General features: G+C 48.1%; 1 protein-coding gene across 2 annotated transcripts in view; it reads left to right on the top strand.

Moving 5' to 3' along the window:
• NEDD4 (NEDD4 E3 ubiquitin protein ligase) overlaps positions 1-27253 on the top strand; it is a 1922401-nt gene that overhangs the window by 144399 nt on the left and 1750749 nt on the right. For both annotated transcript variants that reach the window (XM_085644133.1, XM_085644134.1), the window contains exon 2: positions 7341-7414. In XM_085644133.1, the coding sequence (XP_085500259.1) occupies positions 7341-7414 (74 nt within the window). The remainder of the gene's footprint in view (positions 1-7340; positions 7415-27253) is intronic.

The raw sequence follows: 27253 nt of genomic DNA on the forward strand, positions 1-27253 counted from the left end.
GAGATCTGGGTTAAATCCATCGTTCTTTTGCCCACTACACCACCCCAGTTTAGACATGGCCATATGCAAATCAGTCTTGACCCTGTGCCTCATGGGAACAGTCCAGCCCGAACTGCCAAGCCATGTCTACCCTGGACCGGAATCAAGCATCCTAGGAGCGGTTTCTGGCTATCAGCCGTCATCAGCCAGGATAGCTTGACTCCAGTGGCGTAGTGAGCACGGGTCCCACATCTGGGAATACCCATCCCACTTAGGGCGAAAAGCGTTACAACAAACAATTGATGGACGGAATGCTGACAATGCAGACATTCTCCCCCAGTCAAGAGATCTGGGTTAAATCCATCGTTCCTTTGCCCACTACACCACCCCAGTTTAGACATGGCCATATGAAAATCAGTCTTGACCCTGTGCCTCATGGGAACAGTCCAGCCCGAACTGCCAAGCCATGTCTTCCCTGGACCGGAATCAAGCATCCTAGGACCGGTTTCTGGCTATCAGCCGTCATCAGCCAGGATAGCTTGACTCCAGTGGCGTAGTGAGCACGGGTCCCACATCTGGGAATACCCATCCCACTTAGGGCGAAAAGCGTTACAACAAACAATTGATGGACGGAATGCTGACAATGCAGACATTCTCCCCCAGTCAAGAGATCTGGGTTAAATCCATCGTTCCTTTGCCCACTACACCACCCCAGTTTAGACATGACCATATGCAAATCAGTCTTGACCCTGTGCCTCATGGGAACAGTCCAGCCCGAACTGCCAAGCCATGTCTTCCCTGGACCGGAATCAAGCATCCTAGGACCGGTTTCTGGCTATCAGCCAGGATAGCTTGACTCCAGTGGCGTAGTGAGCACGGGTTTCACGTCTGGGAATACCCATCCCACTTAGGGCGAAAAGCGTTACAACAAACAATTGATGGACGGAATGCTGACAATGCAGACATTCTCCCCCAGTCAAGAGATCTGGGTTAAATCCATCGTTCTTTTGCCCACTACACCACCCCAGTTTAGACATGGCCATATGCAAATCAGTCTTGACCCTGTGCCTCATGGGAACAGTCCAGCCCGAACTGCCAAGCCATGTCTTCCCTGGACCGGAATCAAGCATCCTAGGACCGGTTTCTGGCTATCAGCCGTCATCAGCCAGGATAGCTTGACTCCAGTGGCGTAGTGAGCACGGGTCCCACGTCTGGGAATACCCATCCCACTTAGGGCGAAAAGCGTTACAACAAACAATTGATGGACGGAATGCTGACAATGCAGACATTCTCCCCCAGTCAAGAGATCTGGGTTAAATCCATCGTTCTTTTGCCCACTACACCACCCCAGTTTAGACATGGCCATATGCAAATCAGTCTTGGGACCCGTGCTCACTACGCCACTGGAGTCAAGCTATCCTGGCTAATGACGGCTGATAGCCAGAAACCGGTCCTAGGATGCTTGATTCCGGTCCAGGGAAGACAAGGCTTGGCAGTTCGGGCTGGACTGTTCCCATGAGGCACAGGCTCAAGACTGATTTGCATATGGCCATGTCTAAACTGGGGTGGTGTAGTGGGCAAAAGAACGATGGATTTAACCCAGATCTCTTGACTGGGGGAGAATGTCTGCATTGTCAGCATTCCGTCCATCAATTGTTTGTTGTAATGTCAGATTTGAAGGCATCGAGAGAAGCACTGATGTTGGCTTTAATGTCGTCGCGCAGCTCTCTTTTAAAGTTCTTAAGCGTGGCCTGGAGATCATCGCGGGTCAGCGCCATATTCTCCTTTGGCTGTTTACGCCCTAGTTCTTGTCCGTGTCCTGTATTAGAGTTTTCAAAGTAGCTTGAGACCTTGTTGGCTTGTGATTTTTTGGGAGGCATGTGGGCAATTCCCGGGGCCAAGCCCCACGTTGGTGCGCTCGTGTGTTCCCCCTCTCACTCGGTTGTGGGGGCTAGGCTTGTGGTTCTCAAGTGGCACTGTAGGTCAGAGTATCTTTCCTGTTGCGGAGCATGCTCCTCAGAGCCTCTGGGTAGTGCGAGTAACCGTGGCCTATTGTATACCCAGGCGGGCAACTAGAGCCAAATTTTGGGGGGGGGGGGAGCTGAAAAAGATTTCGGGGGGGGGGGCTAAGTCTTCCAGCCATAGGCAGAGTGGCTGTAAGAAGGGGTGAAAACACAACAAAAGCCTCATTAACGAGTAAATGGTCTTTTAAAGACCTGTGAAGTACTCGGGTCCGGCTGTAATTAGATGGACGCCAGCCCGCGAGGCTGTCTCCGCCGGGCTGACACACATGACGGAGGGGGCTGAAGCCCGGTGAGCCCAATGGGTGTTGCGCGCCTGTGTATAACCCCCAGGCGCCTTATGAGCTTGAGCTATAAGGGATTATGCCGCCATCTTAAAGTCAGGCAACGATGTCAGGCAGTCCTTTTCTGGGGGCTTCTCTCTTAGCTTAAATATCCCAGCCTTCAGCCCCGTTGCTAGTGGTCCCACTCAGGCTAGCGTGCCGTAGATCGGGAGGTGGGAGTCTCTTGACAGCTACGTGGGGGGGTATCGTGCCCGCTCTCACCTCTCGTTGTAGCTGTTTAAGCAGTCGGGGGCGCCACAGAGGAACTGGTTATGGTGTAATTGAAATGTAGCCTGTACCCTGATCACAATTGCCTCTCCGTGACGCCCTTAGTCGCATCGGTGGGCTCTGCCGCATGGGGCCTACACTGGGGGCCTTCACGCCAAGCCAGCCGTCATTTTATGCTCATCGTCACATTTCTTGCATAAACAACATTGCCACCGATTTTTCACCCTCTCATGCGGCAATCCGCCCCTCCAGCGCCGCGGCACTAGGGGGGGAGGGGTGGGGGTGACAGCGTTGAGATCTGCTCCGGTGCCGAGTATCGCGCTCCGGCCCCTAGCAGCGTCTTAACAACGGGGCTCGGCTACCATGTTCTCCGTGCGGCCGTGCTCCACTCGAACGCAACGACGGTTCCAAAGCACCCCCCGGGCTTTTTTATATCTTCAAAATGCTCCCCACGCTATCCGCGTGTGGTTCTCTCGTCGGTTCTTTGTTTTCACCGGCTAGAAGTCTCGATGGCAGCATTAAAGCGGACTTCGATGCATGAGCCGAACTGAATCACCTCCGCGCGGACATGATGGCTGGCCACGCCCCCCAGCAGATTCTTTTTTAAATATGGAGAACCGTACCTAGAAGTAAGTAAGGGAGATCAGTCCATGATAGTGAAAATGACACCCTCTTCAAAAGTACTCTAGTGGCTGATGATAGAATAATATCCAAAGTTCCAATGCAGCATGCACCAGGCTTTCAGAGACATAGGCACATCCTTCTTGTGGCAAAGTTAATCAGTCTGGCTTAGTATAGAAAGTGCCTTTTTACTGGTAGTTGAGTTTGTTTAATAACTCTGGTACTCATCCGCTCGTCCTACCCTGATGTTCCCCCACCCATCCCCGGTTTTCTCAGCGTTTTTATTTATTTATTAGTTTTCGAAGGCCCAGCAGTTGTAAACTGCTGTTAGGCTTCTCACTTCAATCTGATAGAGACTTCTAGCCACAGATTCCTTACCTTAACATTTTCTTTAGGCATCAGACTGGATCTGGAATTTTTGAGCAGTACCCCTGAGTGCTGGTAGTTGGCGTCGCTCAGTTCGTCATCTTTTGCGCTGGAAGTGGCATGTGTGGTGTCTATATAGGTGCCACCTCAGTGTGCTAATGTCAATACTTTTCTTTCGTCCCCAGTTAGTGATGATTCTGAAGAGCTACCCCTTCGTCACATTTGGACTGTTTTTTTTCTCTACCTTTTGGCGAGACTTTTTTGAGAATGTATTCTCCTGGTGTGACCAGGATATCCCCAAAGAAACCTGCTGGTTTCAAATCATATGGTGCCTGTCACAGTCTTATGTATGTGACAGACCAACACTAGGTTTGTCAGTGGTTCTTGGAGAGACACCATGACTCCAAGACAAGCGATGACTGCTGCACCATGCACTTGAAGGCAGTAAGCGAGCAATACCTCAAGCTCTTCGCCACCTGACAACACCGCAATGTTCATGATCCTAGCTTCACAAAAGTTCCCAGGACCGCTTATTGAGGTGCACCTGATGGTTGTTGTCTCAGTCCAAGTCGTCGTGCAAGTCCCATTGCAACGCGAAATCCAAGAAGTTGAAGAGGTCTGCCTGAACTTGTTACTTTGTCCCAGTCTATGGCAACTAGGTATCCACAGTTGATGCTTTGTGCTTTTTGGTGCTATTTTCACTAAAATCTTTGAAATTTGATATTTCCAGTCTGACTAATTCGATTTTTGGCGTTTTGGTCTTGTTTTATTTATTTAAAAAAGTTCTATTTTTCTAACTTGGTGTGGGATTCCTTTTGTGTGGTGTTTCCACTTATCACAGTTTGAAGTGTTGCACAAATACTTCACTCATTGCCTTTAAGTTAACCCCGATTACTCTGTGCCAGTCAACCACAGGGTTGAGCACAGGTTAATTTGGATTTGACTTTTTCCTCACCCCTCCAAGGTTTGTGGTTGCTGCTTGACCAGTGCTCAGTCCCACTCAATCAACAACCCAATTTCTTGCACTTACCTTTAGTAACACCGTATCTGGTAGAGACTCATCTAGCGCAGATTCCTTACCGGTCCTCTGGCTCTGCAAACTGATTACAGTGTGAGGGTCACTCTTCTAAGGGCTGTAGAAATTTGCACCAGTTGTCAGTGTTCCTTGTGTCTCCCCGCTCTTGGGAAGAAAGTTACGTAAAGAAATGGATATCATCGCACTGGGGTGGTGCCTATAAAGGCACCATGCATGTAAATTCCGAAACGGATGATGCCATCACCAAGTCGAACAACGCCACCTACCGGTGCGCAAGGGTACTGCTAAAAAAAAGTATGGATTCAGGCTAATGGGGAAAATTCTTTTCTGTGTTTAAAAAGCTTTATTTGAATAATAACATAAAATACCAGCAATACAGAGAAGAGCATATTGAAATAAGTATATAATAATAAAATGGCTAGTGGGAGAGGAAAAAGTAAAGCTATTTAAGTTTTATAAGGAACTAAGGGAGGGAAGGGGGAGGAAGGGGCAACTCTTAAATGTTGGTAAAATATGAAAATTGCAGATCTGCAAAAGAATGTGAACACCAAGTATAATAAATAAACACACTAAGTCAACAAGATTTAGAAGAAAAGAACAGAGAAGATAAATATTTAAGGAGGCTTAAAATTTTCCGCATTTAAACGAGAACTATCTGTTAACGCCAGTTTGTCTAAGTAAGCAGTAAGTGGCAGCCAAAAGAGTTCCTTGTTAATCAGCAGTGTGCAAGAGGAGGCAAAAGCAATATCAAGTCGGTGAAAATGGCATAGACTATTCCACCAATGTTGTGTAGAAAGCTTTGCAAGTGTTTTCCAATTTAAAGTTATGTGCTGAAAAGCTAAAGCTAACATAAGGTCAAAAACACCATATTTATGGATAGGAAGGTGTAAGGAATCCGACAAACTTCCAGAGAAGAGGAGAAGAATAGAATAAGGAATGAGAATATTAAACAAGCGAGAAATGGAAGACCATATCTTACCCCAAAATAGAGAAACTGAAGGGCAAAGAAAAAGAAGGTGCATGAAATCATCGTTAGGATAGACACAAGACCAGCAATTTGCGTCGGTGGAGTGGGTAAATCTAGCTATAGAGACAGGAGTGAAATAAAGTCTATGATAAAGGAAAAACCTAGATTGAGTAAGGGAGGCAGAACGAGAGATTTTGAGAGAGAGGGACCAAAGTTTGTCTCAAAAGTTGATAGTCCATTCACATTCCAGGTCAGATTCCAATGCACGTTCCAATTTAGTTTTAGTACGATCAGAATTAGGAGCTAATGAGAGTTTATAGATGAGAGAAGCTTTGGGTAGAGCAAGAAGAACTTTGAGAAAATGATTTTGATCAGCGGAAGGAGGGTGAGAGGGAAGAGAGTAGAAAGTATCAAGAACAACCACCATTAGAATAGAGAATTTCTGGAAGAAGGAGCGAGGACAATGAAAAGTAGTTTGAAATTGGGGAAATGGGCACTGAGAGAAGCCATCAAATAGGTCTTTAACCCAAATTATTCCCTTTAGTCTCCAAGATTTCCAAAAGATGGGTCTATTATTAATAATAATAAGGGAGTTATGCCAAATTGGAGATTTAAAAAAAGATTCTCTAGAGACAAGTTTTGGTTGGGTTGAAAGGCTTTAACAGAGAACAAGTGTGTTTGAACAAGGGGAGAGAGGTGTGGAAGGTTTTGAGAGAAAAGGCTAGAGCTTCCATTAAAGAGAAGGGTAATAACAGAGCACGTTCAATGGAAAGCCACAGGGGAGTAAAATCAAAAGGCTCGGTCAGGAGCCACTTCGAGGCCTGATGGAGGCAAAAAGATTTATGGTAAATAAGAAAATCGGGGAAATTCACACCTCCATTAGATTTGGACTTGCGAAGGAAAGATAAGGAAATCCTGACTTTTTTTGTTTTTCCAAAGAAATTTAGAAAGGCGAGAATCAATCTTCTTAAAATAGTAGGCAGGAATATGGACAGGAAGCATGGAGAGAACATAAATCAATATAGGAGTAATCATCATCTTAATGGAGTCTACCCGGCCCCACCACGAAAGGAAGAGACGATTCCAAGAGGAGAGTCATTTGTCAACCCGAGAAAACTTCAGTCATATTTAATTTAACAGAAGCAGCAATGGAGTTGGAGAACCACACACCTAAATATTTGATTTTGGAATTATTCCAAGTAAAACCAGTAGAAGAGAAGGAATGTGGAAGGCAAAATTTCGTAAGAGGTAGAATTTCTGTAATGGGGAAAATTCTAAGGTAGAAATTTGCGCCTAGATCGTCTCTACCAGATAATGCATTACCGTAGTAACGTTTTGCACACTTGAGGGCTCCTAATCTTTTATTTTTACTTTAACATTGTTCAGTGGCTGTCAACCATATTGGAACTGTCAAATAAAAAAGCCAAATTTGCAGCTGGTACATCACAATGCATTCCTGCATGTGTTGTAATGCATGTGCCCCATTGGTAGTCATCTAAGATTGTTTTTTTCTTTCCATTTCAAAATGCCCTCTGCGTATATGCATTGTGCTCATGCATTGAAAAGCATGCACACATATGCATCCTGCTTGGAATTACCAGTACATACCAGTGTTAGCAAAGCAAATAGATCTGCATTTGCCTTTTAAAGGCAAGACCTATTGGGTTTGTTTGCAGTCCCAAAATTGCTAATGCTTTGTTAGTATTTGTAATCACAAAGCTGTTTGTGTTCTAAAGACTTATAGTTTGTGATTTTGAAATACTATTTTTCAAGTTAACGATTTCCTGTATTTGTTGCAGGACGGTTCAAAAATGTTAAGAGTTAAGGTAATCGCAGCAAATGGACTTGCGAAGAAGGACATCTTAGGAGCCAGGTGCAGTATTAACCAAATAAAAAAATTAATAGACAAAAATGTAAATTTCTCCATGTATTGGATATCAAATGGGCGTATTCAGTGGCTAGAAAATGTGTTTTAAAAATATTTTTTGCACATTATTTACTGTATGTTTCATTTCTTTCAAAGTTATTCTTGACAAATCTATATCAATACGTTCTGCAGTTATTATTCAGAATGCTGTCAGCTACTGTCTATGATGAAAATATGCCATGGTGGAATTTGTTATAAAACAACTGGTGTTTTGTTTGCAGTGGCTTGCGTTCTTCAAAAGTGTTTCTGATACAATAATGATGTGTGCATGTCGGGTGGCGAGTGGCTTACAACTATGGGTGACAGCAGATTGGTGTAAACAGAGATGTATTTCGCTTGAACCATGGTGTGTAGGGCAAGGGTTTGGAGAGAACAGAAACAGATCCTTCCATTCTGTAAGGATTCAGGGGTATAAGTAGGTCATGGATGAGTTGATTAGGGTGCTGGTAAGTAAATAAGCTGAGGACTTCATGCAATGGAAGCATAAATAAATATGAAGCTTTGGTGGATTATAACATTGTATGGCATAGACCTTGCTTGTGCTCAACATGTTGTAGTGTACAGCAGTGGATGTGTTCAAGATAAAAAGGGGGTTAAGGCATATTTATCTTTCAAAGTGAACCCCAAATGTGCAGGTACTGTGCAATGAAAGGGTGATTTTGGTAGTTGAAGTGAGGGAAGGTGGTTAATGCATTGGCTTTACGTGTGGCAGATGATGGGACTGATCATGATTTTAGCTTGGTTGAAAGTCTGTCACTGTATGGCCATACAGTATCTAATGGCAGAGAGCCTGTTGGTGGTGCAAAAGTTAAGGATGGCTCAGGAAAATAATTGCATAAGAAGAGAGCAGTGAAGTCAGCTAGAGGTTGCGTATAGAGAGAAGAAACAACCATGTGCTGGGCCATGGAGGATATCAAGAGGGAAGTGAAGGCTGTGTAGATAAATGAACACCTGACCACAGCAGACTACACTGTACTTGCTCTCCTATCCATAGCTGTATGTGTCCAGTTGAGTGGTTGTTATGGGTGACAGTGTCATCTTCAATGGAGTAGTTAATTTTAAAAAAAAACTGAACGAAGGGTGTTTGTGGTGGACTTCAATGGAACATGAGTGTGAGGAATTGTTGTTTATAATGTGGTGTGGTTGTGCGACTTCACCGTGTAATAAACTCAGACACCCGTCTTGGGTCCAGTGACATTATTTTATAAAACCTTAGATTAACATTGGATAGCTGTGGTTTTGAGCAGTCAGACTTTAACAAAGGAACGAGTGCAAAGCATGTAGAAGTACTAAAATAATTGAATAGGAAAGGAATTCTAATACCTCTTAATAAAAATTGATCTTATCTGTTATAAATTTTTAGATACCAAAATTAACAAAATCCACTGGAGGGTTCTGGAGATATAAATTATTGGGCAAATCATCACTACTTTTATTTTTTTTGATAATCAACTTTATTGCATTTTCATAACAAAGACAAGAATTCATCGGCAGCAAATCAAACACATTATTGGGACAAAAAAACACTCAAATGAAGACGACCGTGAATCATAAGACACCTTTGAAATGGGCATGACACCTACTTAACGGAATATGCATATCCAACACACACACACCCCTCAGGCGGGTCTTAAGTGGAACCACTTGCCCATATTTTACCAAAGAGTTCGGGGCAGCCCCGGGCTGCGAAAAGGGGCTTCTCTTGGACTCCACACCAATCTACTCCTCGTCTCATCATCACTACTTTTAACTCGAAATACAAACCAGCGTTGGCAACTACCACTATTAGCAGTTACTTTGAAAACTTTTTGTAAAGTTGTGTTCTGCTACTCTGTCCTGTTTTGTGCGACTAGCTTCGGCAGGGAGCAAGTCGGAGCAGCCAATATGGCTTAGCAGGACAGTAACCTGGCAGTTTCCATTCTGTTTCAAGGCTGTATGGGCAAACTACCATAGGCATTCATTGAATGGTCCTGATGCAAACTATACAGGATGTTGATCCAGTCACCGGGGGTCTTCCAGGGTCCATGTCCAAACTGCACTCTGACTGTACCGGGTCCAGAATACTCGGGTGCAACTTTTGAGTGCCGGGACTCGGTCTCCTGGGCTGCACCTCATCTCTTCTGTCTGGGGAATGTTTTTTTCTGGAGCAGAGCACCACAGGCACAGTTCTCTCTTTGCCACTTTTAAGCCCACAATATGCCCTCGGGGATGCGGTGACTACAAGTCCATGGGATTGAAACTAGCCCCATTTCCGCCTAAACTCTCCTTTATCCTCTCTATTCCTCTTAATACTTTTAATATTCCTGTTAGAAATCTGTTCAATATTTTAAAAGTAGTAGATTGACTGTTACAATCTCACCTGAGAATCTCGCCTATTGCCGCATCTGGGTGGGGCTGTAATTGGGATAAGGAGCTCAATGTAGAGGTGTTAAGGCCTAGCTAATCTTTTTCACTGGCGAACTGGAATGTGTCAGGACTGACAATAAGGTTCTAAACCCAGAATGGCTGGCTTTCATTGATACATTTCATTGTTATGCAGGAAACCTGGCCAATCACATTGATTGTATGCTGGGGCTTTTCCTGCTACTCTTGTCCTGCTGTTGCCTCCTTACATGGGAGAGCTAGAGGATGACTCTCAATGTGGGTGAAATTAACTCTCCTGGCAGAAGTGTCCGTAATTGATACAGGCAGCCCTGCTTTCCATGCCCTACTTATCAAGGATAGCCATGGCCCCTTTTTAGGTCTCGCACCTAGCGATGCAGTGCGCAGCACTGCTCGCGCAGCGAGAGTCCATTTGTCCGGGGTTCCGAAACGGACCCTGGAATTGTACACGCTCGTGCGTGTGTTTTTACTTTTGTGGACTGCTATTGGCCTTTGCCTGCGTGTTTTTTTTTAAGATAGCACACAGTAGGCCTAAGGCGGGCGCATTGCTCCGCCCATGGCCCATTGGTGTCTATTACGCGCATTCCTGCCATATGGTTTCAATTGTCGTGCCCAGACTCGGGCGCGATATTTGGAACCATATGGTTCGCTGTGGCGCGCGCGCACCACTCGTGGGCTTCTTTGTTTTTGAAGCGATCGCTTTCCCTGCCGCTTGTTGTTAAACTCGGGTGATAATGCTGAAGTGCTGTAAATTGTTGGGGCCTCAAATTACAACTCTGGTTCAATAAATCATATGTGCGTTGTTGGCGTGCTTGGAGAGTAGCTTGTGTGTTGGGGAATTTGAGGGGCTCCTGACCCAGTCGAAAGCAAAAGGCATCCTGCTCTGGCCGGAGAGATTTGCAGGGGTGCCGCATGGTCAGGTGCTTAAGTGTCCATTTGGAACTCCTGACCCAGTCTCAAGCAAAAGGCGTCCCGCTCTGCCCGTAGAGATTTGCAGGGGTGCCACATGGTCAGTTGCTTAAGTGTCCATTTGGAACCAAAGTCGTCCTAATGTGCCATTTAAGGGTAAACTAGCCGCTAAGAAGAGCTAGCTGCCATTAAAGGTTAAAATTAAAGAGAAAGAAGCCATGAAATGCAGGCAAGACCACCCTTTACATTTATAGAATCATACCGTAGCATCTCATATAGTAACAGCGGGGAATAACACTTCCTTGCAGTAATAAACAGCCACCAATGTGTATTTGTCCTCTCTGGTTTTACATTTGTTGAGGTGCTCTACGGCCAAGTTAGGTTCCGGCGCGTTCGTACTTTGCATCCAATTGCAATAACCTTTGAGGTTAATGAGACCGACCGCATGTCTCCTCATCTACCGCCTACTTTAAAGCACATGCCTAAGAACTAGTGCTGTCGCCTGCGCAAAAGGCGTGTTTAATAGGCACACATTTTCCTGCATTAAACACCACCCTTTACAAAATACAAATCATACAACGGGTTGTAACCGCAGGGTGCACTTCATGGCTCCATAAAAGCCAGTCTTCTGTTTCTTTCAAGTACTGTTTCTTGCAAACCGATCACACCACTTGGAGGCAGTTTTATGGTTGCTCCAGGAAGGAGACAGCCCTATAAAGATAAGGGAGTATCTGTTTGGTGACCTGCTTTGCCATATGTTTTTTTTGTTGTTGCAGTTTTATGTAGCACAAACTCGACCCGAAGAAATTAGAGCGTTTGAACACCAGTTGCATGGTTGCGCCAACAAAATTTGCATTTTTCTGCGCCCACTGGTGTGCATTATTCTGTCCATATTAGTAGGTTGGCGGTAATGGGAGCGCTGAGACGCGCGCTTCGCCAGATAATCCAGAGTCGCCTCTGCAGGGGGCTAATAAATTTGCCATTTATAAGAACATACACAGTGATAGGGGGGCCTGTTTATGTTGCCTGGGTGATTTTGTTTAAAAATGAAAGCATTGCAAGTGTCTGCTGGTCTAGTTATTCAATGTCACTCAACATCTTCACATACAGCTCTAAAACGGACAATTCTCCTTGGGCCCATGTTAGATTAATTTCTCCTAAGAAGAAAACAAGCATTTGCAATGCAATAGGTCTCACATTATTAAAGTTTTAGCTATTGGTGTTGCATTATTTAGCAATGCCAATAGCTCAAACTTTAATAATGCGAGACCTATTGCATTGCAAGTGCTTGTTATTTTTACCAGATTCATTTTTTATAATCATGATTTTATTAATTCCCTTTGTCCTTTATTCAAGGAGTTGTTTTGCTTTATCATGAGCCTTAAACCTATTGGATCTGCACCACACTTCAACCCCACTTTTTGTTATGCTTTGATTTTAACGGTAACCTCAGGTATTTGGCTGAAGAGCTGGGTTTCCTGCGTTCAGTAGCTGAAGTAGCACCATTAGATACCAGATCGAGGGAGTTGAGGAAATTTGTAGCTTCACATGACCTCGTTGATGTAATAAATGTTTTTCAAGGAGAAGGGTCTACTAAGGGAGGGGTGACCGTTATTGACTACTTTTTGTTATCCAGGCTCTTCTTGCAGTGGTGCTCCAACAACTCAATTATAGAAACCCAATGGGAGGACCACAATGCTCTCTTAATGGAAGGGGTATTTCCCCTGGGTAGGGATAAACCGTCTGGTGTGTATGCCATAATCAATCGGCACTCCAGAGTTGGGCTCAGATTAGTTTGGCACCTACAAATCTAAGCTCTATGCTTGGTTTAGTCCTTAAAAATCATCTGCCGAGGGGGCGTGGCTTCGCGGGCCGACATGGCGGACGCGTGTTAGTCAGCCTCCGTCCAGCCCAGCATTTACCCGTCTGTTATCCTGGCTCCCTCGGACGCGCGATCGGTCCTGGAGCGAGCGCTACGGCACCGACGATCGGTGGGGGCCGCTCGGTGAGCGGCGGCGGAGATCAGGCCAGCGGAGCACGGAGGCGGGCACGCCCGCGAGGTGCGGCCTAGCATTCCGAGGCGGAGCCGGGGAGTCAATTACGGCGTGCCAAGAGGCGCCGTGAGCTGCGCGGCAGCCTTGGTGAGCCTGTGACGGCGGCCCCTGATCTTGGCGGCCCGACGGCTATTCTCGCGGGGCAGATCGGCCCCTGGAGCCTGCATTGTGAACACCGGTGAGGAGCTGGGAGGAGGCGGATTGCCCCGGCCAGCGGAGCGACTCGACTGGGCCTGCCCACCGTGCCCGGGAGTGAGGCCGGTGCCTGGGGCCTCGGGAGCCGGGGGTCCTCCTCCCATACATCTTTTCAGTGGCGGAGAGGTGTTAGCAGCAGGGAGTGCAGGGGGCCCGACCCCAAACCCCCCTCCCCCTCCCTGATTCTCTGGCCGGACTGGCGACTGCACTGGGGGATCGGTGGCTGCATCGGGCCGTGGGGAGTAGCCGGGGGGGGCCCTACGGGAGCTGACTGGTTGTCCCCTGGAGTGAGGATCCTACGCTCTTCTAGTCCTGGGGCGTCTGATGAGGAGAGGCGCCAGATCAGGACCATACTCCAGCGGGGGGCCCCCGCGACGAGCCAGTGGTCGGAGCGGGCCCAGGAGGGTCAGCGAGACTGCAGGGTGAAGACAGCAGATCTCGCCGGATCGTCGCAGTGCTCTGGGACTTGGGGGTGCTTGCAGGTGGGCGAGCCAACATTGGTGAAGGCATCTTGGCCTCGGCTGTGGAACCGGGGCCCGTGATCGACGGCCGTGCAGGGTCGCGCCCCCTGGGATGGTGGGAGAGCTGTCTGGGATCCGAACGACGGGATCCACGTGGCCTTGGTGCCCGACGTCTCAGCGGGGTCTGCTCGCGGACCGAGGCTCACATCGGCGGATTGCGGGCCCCGGGTCGGGGGTGCTTCCCCGCCTCTACTCATTCCCCTCTTCCTTCCAGTGGGCCAGGCGACCAATTAATCTGTGGTGTGCCTACACGGGGAGGCCCTGGTGTCGGTGTCCTGTCCATCGTGGTCTGAAGGTGTGAAGGGTCCGCCGCCATGACGAGGGACAAGGGTGGCGGTGGCTCCACGAGGCATGGGCCTATTGACAAGTTCACGGGCCCGGGAGCGACAGGGGGAGCCGCCGGGGTATCTCAGTAGGCCATACCGGACAACGCGGCACTAATGGCGGCTATCACCCAATCCCGAGATAAGCTGGACGCAAAAATTGGCGCAGTGGGAGCTGATGTTATGTTACTGCGCCAAGATCTCCGGAACGTGGTGTCCTGCATTACGGCAGCGGAGACCCGCATATCTGGAGTGGAAGATGACGTCGGTGTTCTCAAGCAGAAGGTGGCGGTCCTGGAGAGCATCCAGAGGGGCTTGGCGCTTCGGGTCGAGGATGCCGAAGGACGCGCCCGGAGGAACAACCTGCACATTGTTGGCTTCCCGGAGGGTTTGAGAATGTCAATATGGAGCGCTTTCTTACGCAGTGGTCGGAGAGCTGGCTCCCGCCGGATGTGCTGTCCAGGTGCTTCATTGTGGAGCGGGCCCACAGAGCGCTTCTGCAGAAGTCCCCGGTGGGGGCTCGCCCAAGACCGGTGATTGCGAGGCTGCTCAATTACCTTGACCGAGACACTGTGCTGAAGCAGGCCCGCGTCAAAGAACCTTTGCTCTATAATAATCAACGTATCCTGGTGTTCCCGGATTATACACGACTCGTGCAGCAGCAACTCCAATCGTTCATGGCGGCAATGGCCAGACTGAGAGACCTCAATCTCCCGTATGCTCTGCTATTCCCTGCCCGCTTGCGAGTGGTCTTTCAATCCCGCACCCACTTCTGTGACTCTCCGGAAGAGGTCTTTAAGTGGACTGATGAAACTGGTAGGGTGCGGGTGAATACGCCGCCTGGCCTGCAGTCAGACTCCTCATTGAGTGAGGGGCGTTCAAAGAATCCTCGTGGACAGCGTCGGAAGGGGCATAGGAGATCGCGATCCCGGAGGCGCTCCGCTTCCCGTGGAGCCCAGACCCGAGAGGACTCTGCTTCTCAGTTCCGGACACTAGATCCGTGATACCTGTGAATAGGGTGGTGCCGGGGAGCTTCCTTCATTGGATTATGTAACAGTTGGCTTTCAGGGTCTAGTGGGAGCCCTTAGGAGGGCTGAACCCCACCGACTCTGAGTTTGTGGAGGGTGGGCCTGGGTGATATGGGCGGTAAGTTGGGGATCCATTGGCGGGCGCAGCTTGTGCCCCCCGGTTGGGGGCATGAAGCCAACCCCGCCGCAACAGTTCAGTGTTCAGTGTTGTTGAGGTATGGGGAGGGGGGTTTGTTACGGGGAGGGGGTTTGGTTGGGGATATGAGTTGTGATTTCACACTGTACATATCCGTCGTACGCACCCGTGGCTGGGACCTCTTATCCGTGCTACATCAAGGCATGTTGCCCAATGGCTAGTGGGAGGGCAGAAACTGAGGTGTCCCCGGGCGCCCTTCGTATTGTTAGCTGGAATGTGCGAGGGGTCCTGGATAAAATTAAGCGAGGGGCAGTCCTGCGTCAGGAGAAAAGGGTCGGAGCTGATATTCTCCTTTTGCAGGAGACTCATCTGATGGGCTCGAAGGACCTGTGCCTGCAGCCATACGGTTTCCAGCAGGTCTTTCATGCGGGGTTCCTGCAGGGCTCTAGGGGAGTAGCGGTCTTGATACATCGCAGGGTCCCATATCTGCATGCGCAACAGTGGCTGGACCCGCAGGGGCGATACCTGTTTCTGCAGGGCAAGATTGGGGAGGACCCTATCGTGCTAGGATGTGTGTACGCCCCCCCCCCTTACAGTGGTCCTTGGTGGAGCGGTTACTCTCTCTGTGGGCGGACATGCCAGACGTGGCTGCGGTGGTGGGTGGCGATTGGAATGATGTGATGGATTTGGGGAGGGACAGTAACAGGGAGGGAGGGGCCCAGGGTGGCACCCAGCACACGAAGTTGCACTCACTGGTTAGGAGCCTCGATTGGGTGGACACCTGTCGGCACGTACACGGCGATAGGAGGGAATTTACGTACCTCTCGGCGGTCCATAAGCCGTTTTCTCGGCTCGACTATGTTTTCGTCCTCGGGCGCTTGCAACGCGGGTGCGGTCCGCTGGGATCCTTCCTAGGGGGCGGTCGGACCACTCGCCGGTATTCGTGGTGCTGCGGTTAGATGGGGGGCAGCAACCATTTCGTTGACGACTAGCAGTGTGGAATTTGCAGAACATCGAATACGAGAAGTCAATGAGGGAGGCGATCGCGGACTACTTTGTCTCCAATGCGGGGTCGGTCCCTAGTGCCGTAACACTTTGGGAGGCACTGAAGCCCACTCTACGGGGGTAGACATTGCATGGTGTGTGGCGGCACGTAGGAAGCGTCGAGAGGGGTTGGTCAGGTCCGAGTCGGAGATTGAAGGGCTTGAGCGTTGACGCCGGGAGGAGGGCAGCGGTCCGGGGGTACGACAGCTCCTGTTGGCGAGGCAGTCCTATGCCTCACTCCTGATAGATGAGGCTCGCCAAGCAGGATCTACCAGTGGGGCACAAATCGAGCAAAATGCTACATCGGCTCTGCCAGGGTGTTTTCATCACCAGGTTACCCCGGGGGTGCTGGATGTGAGAGGGGCGCCGATGATTGACCCTACGACCATAGCAGAGAGCTTCGCCACGTACTACGCAGATTTATACGCCTCTAGGGAGTGCCTGCCGGAGGCTATGGTGGACAAATTCCTTGAGGATCTCCCACCCAGAGCTCTGTCTGATGAAACGCGCCGACAGTTGGAGCTCCCCCTCTCGGAGGAGGGACTGGGTAAGGCCCTAGGTGAGCTCAATTCTGGGAAGCCACCGGGACCTAATGGGTTCCCCAGTGAGTTCCATCGTAGATATAATCTACAACTAGCGCCTTATTATCGGGCGGCGGTGGAGGAGGCCAGGGATGCTGGTCGGCTTCCACCGGACTGGCGGCATGCAGAAGTGGTGGTGTTTCATAAGCCTGGTCGGCCCCCGGAACAGCATGCTTCATACCGCCCTATATCCCTCCTCAACGTGGAGGCTAAGGTTCTGCCCAAGACTCTGGCTAATCGCCTTCTGCCTCACATCTCGGCTTCGGTTCGCGTGGCGGGAGCGATCTCGTCCAGCTTCCCTATTAGACGTGGTACCAGACAAGGGTGACCCCTGTCGCCCTATCTTTTCGCCCTCACTATGGAGCCGTTGGCGGCCTGGGTGCGTATGGATGCACAGTTGGAGGGATTTGAGTGGGCCCCGGGCCTTTCGGACAGGATCGCATTATATGCGGATGATGCCTATTCTATTTAACGGCATTGGACAAGTAGGGGCCGCGCATACTGGAGATAATGCAGATATTTGGGGAAACGTCCGGGCTGTATATGAACCCCCGCAAGTCCACACTGTGGGTCTTGGGTCCTCGGGTGAGAGTGGATGCGTGGGCATCGACGCTACAGGTGGCGGAGGGAGGATTTAAATATTTGGGAGTCTTTCTGTCGGAGGCAGCGACGTTATCCTGGGGGCGGAACTTGGCGCTGGTATAGGAGCGCGTACGTGCAGATCTTGCGACTTGGTCCCGTATGCCGCTGACTATTTACGGTAGGTCGGCGATCTTTAAGATGGTCGCGCTCCCCCGTTTGCTATACCAATTACAGAACCACCCGTACCCGATCGCGCCTCGCTGGTTCAGGCTGGTGAACTCGGCGCTGAGCCGGTTCCTGTGGGGGCAAGGGGCGGTGCGTGTGGCGTTGCGCACATGCTTTCTCTCCACCTATTGTGGAGGCCTGGTGACCTCAGATATCCTCTCATACTACCAAGCCTCACATCTGTTAGTTCTCAATGAGTGGTGGTATGGGGGCAGGGGGGACCCGGCTTATGCGTTGGAGCGGCACCTCATGGGGCGGTACACTCTGCACACGATCCTCTATTCGGTGAGACTGCGGGGTGTGCTTCCGCCGGTGACGGGGGTAATCTTTCAGGTCTGGCGGCAATCTTTAAGAAGAATGGGGTGGTGGAATACCCTAACGGAGGAAACTCCACTGTGGCACAACGGACGCCTGCCTGACCTAGCGGCCCTGCAGGGCTTTAGCGGATGGGATGCCATCGGCATCTCAACCCTGGGCGATGTAGTGCGGAATGGGTCCATTAAATCGTTTCAGAATCTACAGGAGGAATTCTGTATGCCTCGGACACAATTTTACCGGTACCTCCAGCTCCGACATGCACTTTCCCCCAGTCTGGAGGGCCTTGCTTCCATCCCCGAGTTTAGCCCATTGGAGGCAAAGGTATTCATGGGCGACCTTGCCACCAAAAAAATATCACGGATATACCAGTCCTTGGTCATCCACAGTGGGCCTTCACTAGATAAGCTGCGGAAGGGGTGGGAGGAGGACATAGGCACGCTGGAGGACGAAGATTGGAGGGAGGCCCTGGCCTCCCCCAGGGGAGCTGCCATAGCAATGCGCCTCCGACTTGTCCAATTCAAGTATGTTCACCGGGTTTATTATACACGGGTTTGGCTATACCGAGCGGGACTGGTTGCCTCCCTGGAATGTCTTCGGTGTGGCAGGGCGGAGGGCACATTCTTACACACAGTCTGGCGATGCTCGTCGCTAGATCGTTTCTGGAGGGGAGTCTTTTCTCGTCTGTCTGAGGTCCTGGGGTGGATGCTCCCGCGCACGCCACAGCTAGCTCTGTTACATGTGATGGAAGATATCGGGGGCAACATATATAAACGGCACCTTCTGCTGCTGGGCCTCACTTTGGCGAAACGGGATATTGCTAGACTGTGGAAGGACACGCGGGCTCCCTCGGTGGCCTCCGGGAAAAATGGCCTGGACTTCTGCATGGGGCTGGAGCAGCCCATCTTTGTGGTTTGGGGTTGCCAACGTAAGCATCACAAAATATGGAAGCGGTGGGCGGACTATAGAGGCCTGTTGTTGGAGCCTCCGAATGCAATAGTCGATGTCCCAGTGGAATAGGGCAGAGATGGGGTGGCTGGGTCGGATGCTTGGGGGAAGGCCTGGGGGTGTGTGTTAGAATGGTCTGGTCTTTCATTAGAACGGGTAGTATGTCTGTTTTTCTTTTTTCTCTGGTCCTCGGTTTTTGGCGGGTGGGCAGTCTTCGGTGGGAATTGAGGAACTTGGGAGGGTGGGGGGGAGTTGGGGGTGTTTGAAATGGGCATCCGGAATGGTATTGTATACCCCAAATTGTGTTGGTTTTTCTTTTATAATGTTAACAATAACAAAAACAAAACTGTCATTGGTGTTCATGCTACTGTACAACGTGATGATGCAGTGGTCTCTGGGGTACAGAGCCCTGCGCTTATTGTGCGAGTGACAATAAAATCTGTTAAAAATAAAAAAAATCATCTGCCGGTGTTTATGGTATGTTAAGCTCAGGATTCTGGGAAGTTTTATTTAAATGTTAACAACATTTGTTCATGTTGCAAAAGTCACCAGTTGAAACCAGACCATTACCTACTCTAATTTGATGCAACTTGGCTAATCACCGTCTGAGGAAGGCCTTGTTGGGGCAAGAGATATCAGGAATGTGCGGGAGGCCAGCAAGAACTAGAAGCGGTCTGTTATGGACAGGAAGAAATCGCTGATTAAAATGGACTGAGAAAAGCTGAAACTAGCAGCTGCCCAGAATAATACTAAGGTATTCTTGAAGATAATTGATAGGTTTCACCAACAGTATGTACCTCCAAACTAACTTCTAGTCTGCAATATCTCAGGCCCAGATTGGGATAAGCACTATTTATCAGCTACCAATTGACAATATGTGCAATGACAAGTTACAGGTGTACTTAGAGACCCCCCCCCTCCCCAACCCCACTCTTCAGATTCTCCATCAGGAAGTGGTTCATGCCATGAGTCAAAGTGGTAACTCCCCAGGGCCCTACGGAATCCTCATGGACTTAATAAAGTGCAACACAGATGTTTGACACCCCCTGCTTAATAATCTCTTTAACAATTCTCTGTGCTGTAGGGTCCTGAATTCCTGGCCCTTTCTATAATTGTCCTCATTTTAAACGAGCATTGGCATAGCCAATAGGTCTCGCCTTTGGGACCTTATAAGTGTTTAGCCATGCAACAGTTGCATAACTAAATGCTTATAAGGTCCCAAAAGCGAGACCTATTAGCTATGCTAAGCGGCCGTGAAAGTGATCGCGATCGCGATCACGTTCAAACATCAAAGCGGCCGCGAAATTGAAAGTAATCGCAATAAAGCGCGGCGCGCGCCCACGCACATGCACTGTAGCTCTAGGCTGGCCTGGTAGCACTTTTTGGAGCCCTCTCAATAAGTCTCGCCAGACCAGCGCATGCGCTGGGTCAGGCGAGACCTAAAAACAGGAAGCGAGGGTCCCCTAAATGTTTCAGGCTGATATCCCTTATAGAGGGTTCAGTGAAGATTTTGTGGAGGGTAATGTTTAATCACCTGCAGACCTGGATTACCCATAACATCTTGTCCCCCTGTCAGTATGCCTTCCACCCTGGGCTAGGGATAGTGGAGCAGTGTCTGAACTTGCACTTGATTGTGAGTAAATATACCGCCAGATGCTGCCCCCTTTATGGACCTATCCTCTGTATTTGATTAAGTGAACAGGGCCAAGCTATGGTGACTCTTCTGTAAATTTCTTGCATTATTTACATGCTAATCTAGGGGTTTGGCCATGCTGGAGAAATCTCCTATATTTTCCCGCCAGATAGGGTTGTGTGTCAGGGGATGCATTTTGACACCCTTGTTAGTCATCATCTATAGCATGAATTAGGTACCCTCTGTCTATTTCTACCATTGATGTGACTAAAATCGCTAAGGCATTAGTTCCGGCATTATTGCATGCAGACAATGCTGTTTTAATGGCTAGGACACCCGAGCCCTGCACTTATTGCTAGAATCTTCTGTTACATTTATGGGTAATTTAGATATGTAAAATAATTATGGGAAATCTCATGTAAAGGCTTGTGGGCCAGGCAGGAGAAATGTGTTGACCCTAAAGCTGCAAGATCAATCCCTGAGTTCTGTTCAGAACCTTTATCTGGGTGTTACCTTTGATTCTTATAACTCTTGGCAACCCTATGCTAATACAGCATGTATGAAATTGGTTTGGGAGGCTGTGTCTATGTTCAGTCTTGTTCGGAGGGAACGTAGAGGTTTCATCTCCCCTTACATTAAGATGTATAATCTGCAGTGTATCCCTACAGCTAAATATGGAGCGGGGATTTGGGGTTACATAATGTTTCCCCTATTCAGGTGGAAGAAACCAGGATTTGCAGGCAGCTTTTGAATGTTCCGCCAGCTAGTCTCAATTTAATCATACACTCAGATCTAAATCTGGAATACGTCTCTGATAAAATTAATGTGGCCCGCTTTTGCTCTGGATAAGTGTGTTCAAAGATGTCTCGCTTTACACTCCCAAATAAAAGAAAGTCAGCACTCCCAGGATAAGGTACTCAGTGAGGCAAGAAAAAACACTTGGAAAAGATACTCCGCACTTAGAAAATGAGGCAAATGAACCTTCAATAGGCAGTCTCAAAATGAAGCGTGGGGTTTTATTAATACAACACTTTCTAACAGAAAGACTTTCCCAGATGTCAAAGGAAACAGGCAAAACAACATGCACATGTATATAGATATATATGTATGCACAAGTAAGTATTACTCACAAGTCAAATGCAATGGATAAAACCTTAATAATAAAACACTCACAAGTCAAATGCAAGGGAGTAAAACACATTTAAATAATAATGGATGCCCAATGCAAGAAACATTCACTGACAAAAAGTGAATTATCAAGGATATAAATACATCACCTATTGAGATAAACGCATCATTCTGGTCAGCTTGACTGGGAAGCCCTTTTCAGTCATCCAGAAGTCTCAATTGGGAAACACCAAAAATGTCCCTGTGACGGTGCGTTCACCCCAAAGTGAGCTTCTGCCAGAGGGCCAAGATTTTCCATCTTTAATACCTTTTGCAAACACAGAGAGAGACTTCTAGAAATTCCCCCTCCCTTCATCTATTGCAAACCAAGGCTGACCGTACCGGTCTGTGTCAAGTTCAAGACGAGAGGTGTCCAAACCTCCGTGTTTTGACTCAGAGACAGAGCAGTACATTCCTCTCATGCTTTTAAACGCACATCTCACACGTTCTGTTCCAGCAAGGCTGTTTTGCTCTGTGCTGTGAAGAAATAAAAACACCCCTCCCTGACGCTGCAAGAAGGCACAAAGTAAAACCATGCAAGAGCACAAAATTATGTTGTATTTTCGAAATGGAGTCAATTAAAACGCATGGAGTCCATGGCCACCACAATCTCACAATGTACAAATGCATGTAACACTACACTCCACCTCTTGACCTCTGACTCTCATAACATACATATCTTATCTAAAATCAACTTTTCGGGTGAATGCATGGATACGAAATGAGGCACACATTAAAACAGTGACATAATAAAATCACAACACATATTAGTGTAATTATTTCACCTAATATATCTCCTATATATTTAACAGTAACTCAGCTACAGAAATAAATGTGTGATGAATACTCAAAACATCAAACATGTTAACTTGTTAATGCTCGTAATGTTATAAATGGCTAATCCTAGAACTTCTACTATACAAGCAGCTAAACGTGTGTATATATATATATATATTACTTACTGGCGGTCGCCAGTAGGTAGTTATAGTTAGGAACCCTTTTCCATAGGAAATCCGCAACATTCTATTTTGAATAACTTTGGCGCCGGTCGATGAATCCTCGCGAATTTCTCAAAATAGGTGGGGCGCTACGCTCCGCTCCTACCCTGAAAGTCTCGGGGGGATTCGTCAAGCGGGGGCTGAGATAAAAGGGGGGGTCCCAAAACGCGTTTTTCCCATGCATTTTTCCATAGGACCTTTAGAACGAGCTACAGCCCGAACGGCTGAACAGAATTACTAGAAATTTGGCAGAGAGGTAGTCCCTATGTCAAGGAAGTGCCTTTTGTAGGTTTGGTGTAAATCTGTTCAGTAGATTCTGAGAAAATAGCCTTTAAATCAATATATATATCTGAGCCCGCTTACGGTACGCTTACCGTATGCGTACGGTGGCGTGCGCGAGCGCGATTCTGATTGGCTCTTAGATCTTAGTAAACATTCGAATCGGCCGAAACCAGGAAGCGGCGTCCGCCATTTTGTCTCTCGCACTGAGTGTTATTTATCAAACATGATGCCCAAAAACATGTTACGGGGCTGTTTTGACAACTCGCTCCCACATAGTCATGTTGAGGGAGTCCCCAAACATCCCCCAAGAGCAAAAACGGTTTTATTTTTTTTTCGGCAATTTCGCCGAGTACGCTTACCGTACGCTTACCGTAAGCGTACGGTAAAAAATAGAAATAAAAAAAACACTATCCACACTTACCCCACCCCCTGTGCTTCTGGTGGCCGTAGGCCACCAAATGTGCAGGGCTTATTACATCAGTAAAAAAACTATATTTTGGCAACATGAAATTATAAAATCGAAATAAAAAAAACACTATCCACATTGACCCCACCCCCTGTGCTTTTGGTGGCCGAAGGCCACCAAATGTACAGGGCTTATTAAAGTTGCTAAAAACCGTGCACGGAACGCACTGCGTTAAGTGGGCGCGCACGCCTCGAATGGCGTAAAGTAACTTAGCATTTAAAAAACCGTACAAATTCACTGAAAAAACCATAGGTTTCACACACGTTATAGTTAGGAATTAGCATTTAAAAAACCTTGCAAATTCACTGAAAAAACAATAGGTTTCACACATGTTATAGTTAGCGGAAATTTTACTGATAAAAAACCAATGAAATTGCCCCGTTATAGTTAGTGCTGGCAACTATAACTCACGCGACCGCAATCTTCTGCTGATGACATATGTGTCTTTATAAAAAAAATATTTGTAATATATGTATAGCTAAAAATGTATGGAAGAAGACATGGGCAAATAAGTGTCTAAATACAGTATTAGCATCAGCAGAGGATTGCGGTCGCGTGAGTTATAGTTGCCAGCACTAACTATAACGGGGCAATTTCATTGGTTTTTTATCAGTAAAATTTCCGCTAACTATAACATGTGTGAAACCTATGGTTTTTTCAGTGAATATATATATGTATATATATATATTTAGTCTTAGACAATAAATGAATCCCAGTATAATAAAACACCATCTTCATCATGCTGGACTCTTATTTCATTTTTAGCATAGACTTGAGTCAATCTCATTTGAGCACATTCAATACAACCTGTAGAAAACAATCTATGCTATATCATCTGGTTGGTTCAGCAAAAGGTATCAGACTGTTCTGTCTTGTGGTCATTTAGGGGTTTGGGGCTTCCGCTCCCTAACGACCCCACTCAGACACAGCCAATCACACGCCAGGGCGGGACATCAAGCATGCCAACACTCCACAATATGATCCAGAAAAGAAACCAGTATAACTATTCTTGCAAGAAATGTTTTTCAGAAATCATATAATTCTAATTTTTCTGCTTTTGATCTAATGACAAAGTTTTGTCTTTTCTGTCTGCAATGATCTCTGCTGGTTCTGGGGAATGATTTGAAGATTCCTCCCACACTTTAGCCTCTTAGTTCTTGGTTTTGGAGCCGAATCCTCCTTTCCCTCGCACAGTAAGAAGGGCTGGGGCAGTCCCCTTTCTGACTGTCCCTCCATACACTACTGAATAAGCACACCCTTGACTATTTAGTATAGGCCCAAGGTAATCAATCTGCCATATTTCTGCTGGTAATTTTCCTTTCTCCATCTTGCCCCTCGTCACCTGTAGGACTGGTCTTTGTTGTGTATGCTGACAAATAGGAATCACCGTTCTAATCAAATCTAGGGGAATATACATCCCTTTAATCTGAAAGAGACTATTTGTTATAGATTCCTTCCCTTAGAATTACCTCCAGTCGTCAGACAGGATCCGGAGAACTTTTCTTCAGCAATACCCCTGCGCGTCCGTCATCGGCATAGTGGTCGCCGGGATTACGACGCGTTGCCTACTTGGACGCCGCCTCTGCGCGCTGACGTCCGTTCTTTCTTTATCTGCGCCAGCCTAGCGCAGATCCAGAGAGAGCTTGCCCCTTAGTCATTTTTTGACTAAACTTTTGTTAACATCTTTTTCTCTAGTCTCCGACTCTTGGTGTGCAACGGATGTCCCATCGTCGGACCAGATTGAAGCCTTGTGACTCCTGTCACAAACTGATGTCCATGATGGATCTGCACCTTGTGTCTCTGGTGCCTAGAGCACGACCCGAAGTTGTGCTCCGACTGTCAGGCCATGAATCCGAAGTCTTTGCGGGAGTGGTCCTGAAAGCTTTTGGAGGCGCAATGCAGTGGTGGTACCTAGGGTGCCGAGGCTTTGGACCTGGAGCTCTCTACTGTGGCAGTCAGGGCTAACCTCCTGACAGAGGTGCTTCAACTGGTGGCAACTTCCTCTGAACCCCTCTTGCCCTTCATTGAAGCCCTCCCATATGTCCTTCTGGGCACTTGGTCCAAGTCCAGCACAGGGGCTCCTGTGGAACAGACGATTGCCCACCGCCCAGCTCCGGGCGATCCCATTTTCCTATACCAACACCCTTCCCCTGAGTGCTTGGTGGTCCAAGCCTCTTCTTCCAAGGCCGCATTCGCCATCACCTCCCCCACTGGCAATCCATCAACTCTGCTCAACTCTTTTCTCTCTGACCGAAGCCAAATAGTTGCTCTGGGTAATTTTTCCTCTCAACCCTTCTCCCTACCCTGTGGGGTTCCGCAGGGGTCTTCATTAAGTCTCACCCTTTTTAACGTTTATGTTACTTCCCTTGCTCCTATTATCAGACGCTATGGGTTCAGCGTCACATCGTACGCGGATAACACACAAATCGTAGTGTCCATACTTCCAGGTCTGGAGAAGGGGTGGGATCTCAATTTTCAGTCTTGCATGATGGAAGTGGGGCACTGGATGGCCAGTAATGGTCTCAGGTTGAACTCGAATAAAACTGAGGTCATGCTGTTTGGGAACAACCCCAATTTCTGGACACCCTCATGGTGGCCGCCGGCCTTGGGGGCTCTCCCCATCCTGGTTGAGAAGGTAAAAAATCTCGGGATTGTGGTGGATGCCAAACTTTCCATGGCCGCCCAGGTTAAAGTGGTAGCCTCCAAAACAGGGTACGTGCTGAGAATTCTGAAAAAAATCTTGATTCTGCTCCCACTTGAATGCCGTAAAACGGTGGTTACGGCCCTGGTATTATCCAGATTAGATTACTGCAACAGTCTGTACCTTAATCTACAGCAAAATCTGTTGCATAGACTGCAGCTGCTGCAAAATGCTGCTGCTAGACTTTTGACAGGCACCCCCAAATTTGCTCCTATTTCGAAGGCTATTCAAGATCTGCACTGGCTTCCAGTTAAAAACAGGGTCCAGTTCAAAGCACTGTGCCTGGGTTTTAAAGCTTTGCATGAGGAATGCTCAGATTTTTTAATAAAACAATTTAAATGGTATTCCCCTCCGCGTCGGCTTCGATCATCTGATGCTAAACTGATCACTGTCCCCTGGATAAAAAAGGCCCGCTGGGGCGGTCGCAGATTTTCCTTTGGTGCTGCCAAACTATGGAATAAGCTGCCTCTCCACCTGCGACGTATTGATAACCTGTTGTGCTTTAGAAAGTCGCTGAAGACCTGGCTGTTCGTGAACTAATTTCCTCTGCCTGACCGGTCATGGGAGGAGTGGATAAGCGCCAGGACACCTTCTTGGTAATCGCGCGTTCTATAAATCGCCATAACATAACATAACAACATCAGACAGGTGGGTTTTGCAGATAGTCCGATGGGGCTACTCCCTCCTCTTCGAGACTACTACTCCGTCCATGCCACCGTCTCTCCATTGCATGTCGGAGGATCATTTGGCGCTGCTCCTTCAGGAAGTCTCAGCTCTCTTGGCCAAGGGAGCTGTTGAGAGGGTATCTGGGCCAGGAGTAGGTCGTGGTTGCTATTCCCACTGCTTTCTGGTGCCCAAGAAGGACAAAGGCCTTCGTCGTATCTTAGACCTGAGGGCCCTCAACCGCTTCCTCCGGAAGAAGTTCAAAATCCTAACCTTGACTCGGGTCCTGTCTGCCCTTGACCTCGCAGACTGGATGGTAGAGTTGGACTTGCAGGACGCTTATTTTCACATTCCCTTGCTGTCAGCCCACAGGTGTTACTTATGGTTCACTGTAGGCCACGATCATTTTCAGTTCACCGTGCTCCACTTCGGCCATACGAGGGCCCCTCAGGTGTTCAAGAAAGTGATGGTGATGGTAGCAGCTCATCTGCGCAGATCTGGGGTTCCAGTCTTCCCCCATCTCTACGACTGGCTATTGAAGGCGGGCTCGCACCCGGCAGGCTTCTCTCACCTCCAGACTACTGGCCAATCCTCCCAAGCAGCTAGTCTGGGATATTCGGGCTATGATACCT

This window comes from Triturus cristatus, chromosome 3_1 (assembly GCF_964204655.1).
Source record: "Triturus cristatus chromosome 3_1, aTriCri1.1, whole genome shotgun sequence".
Taxonomy (NCBI): domain Eukaryota; kingdom Metazoa; phylum Chordata; class Amphibia; order Caudata; family Salamandridae; genus Triturus; species Triturus cristatus.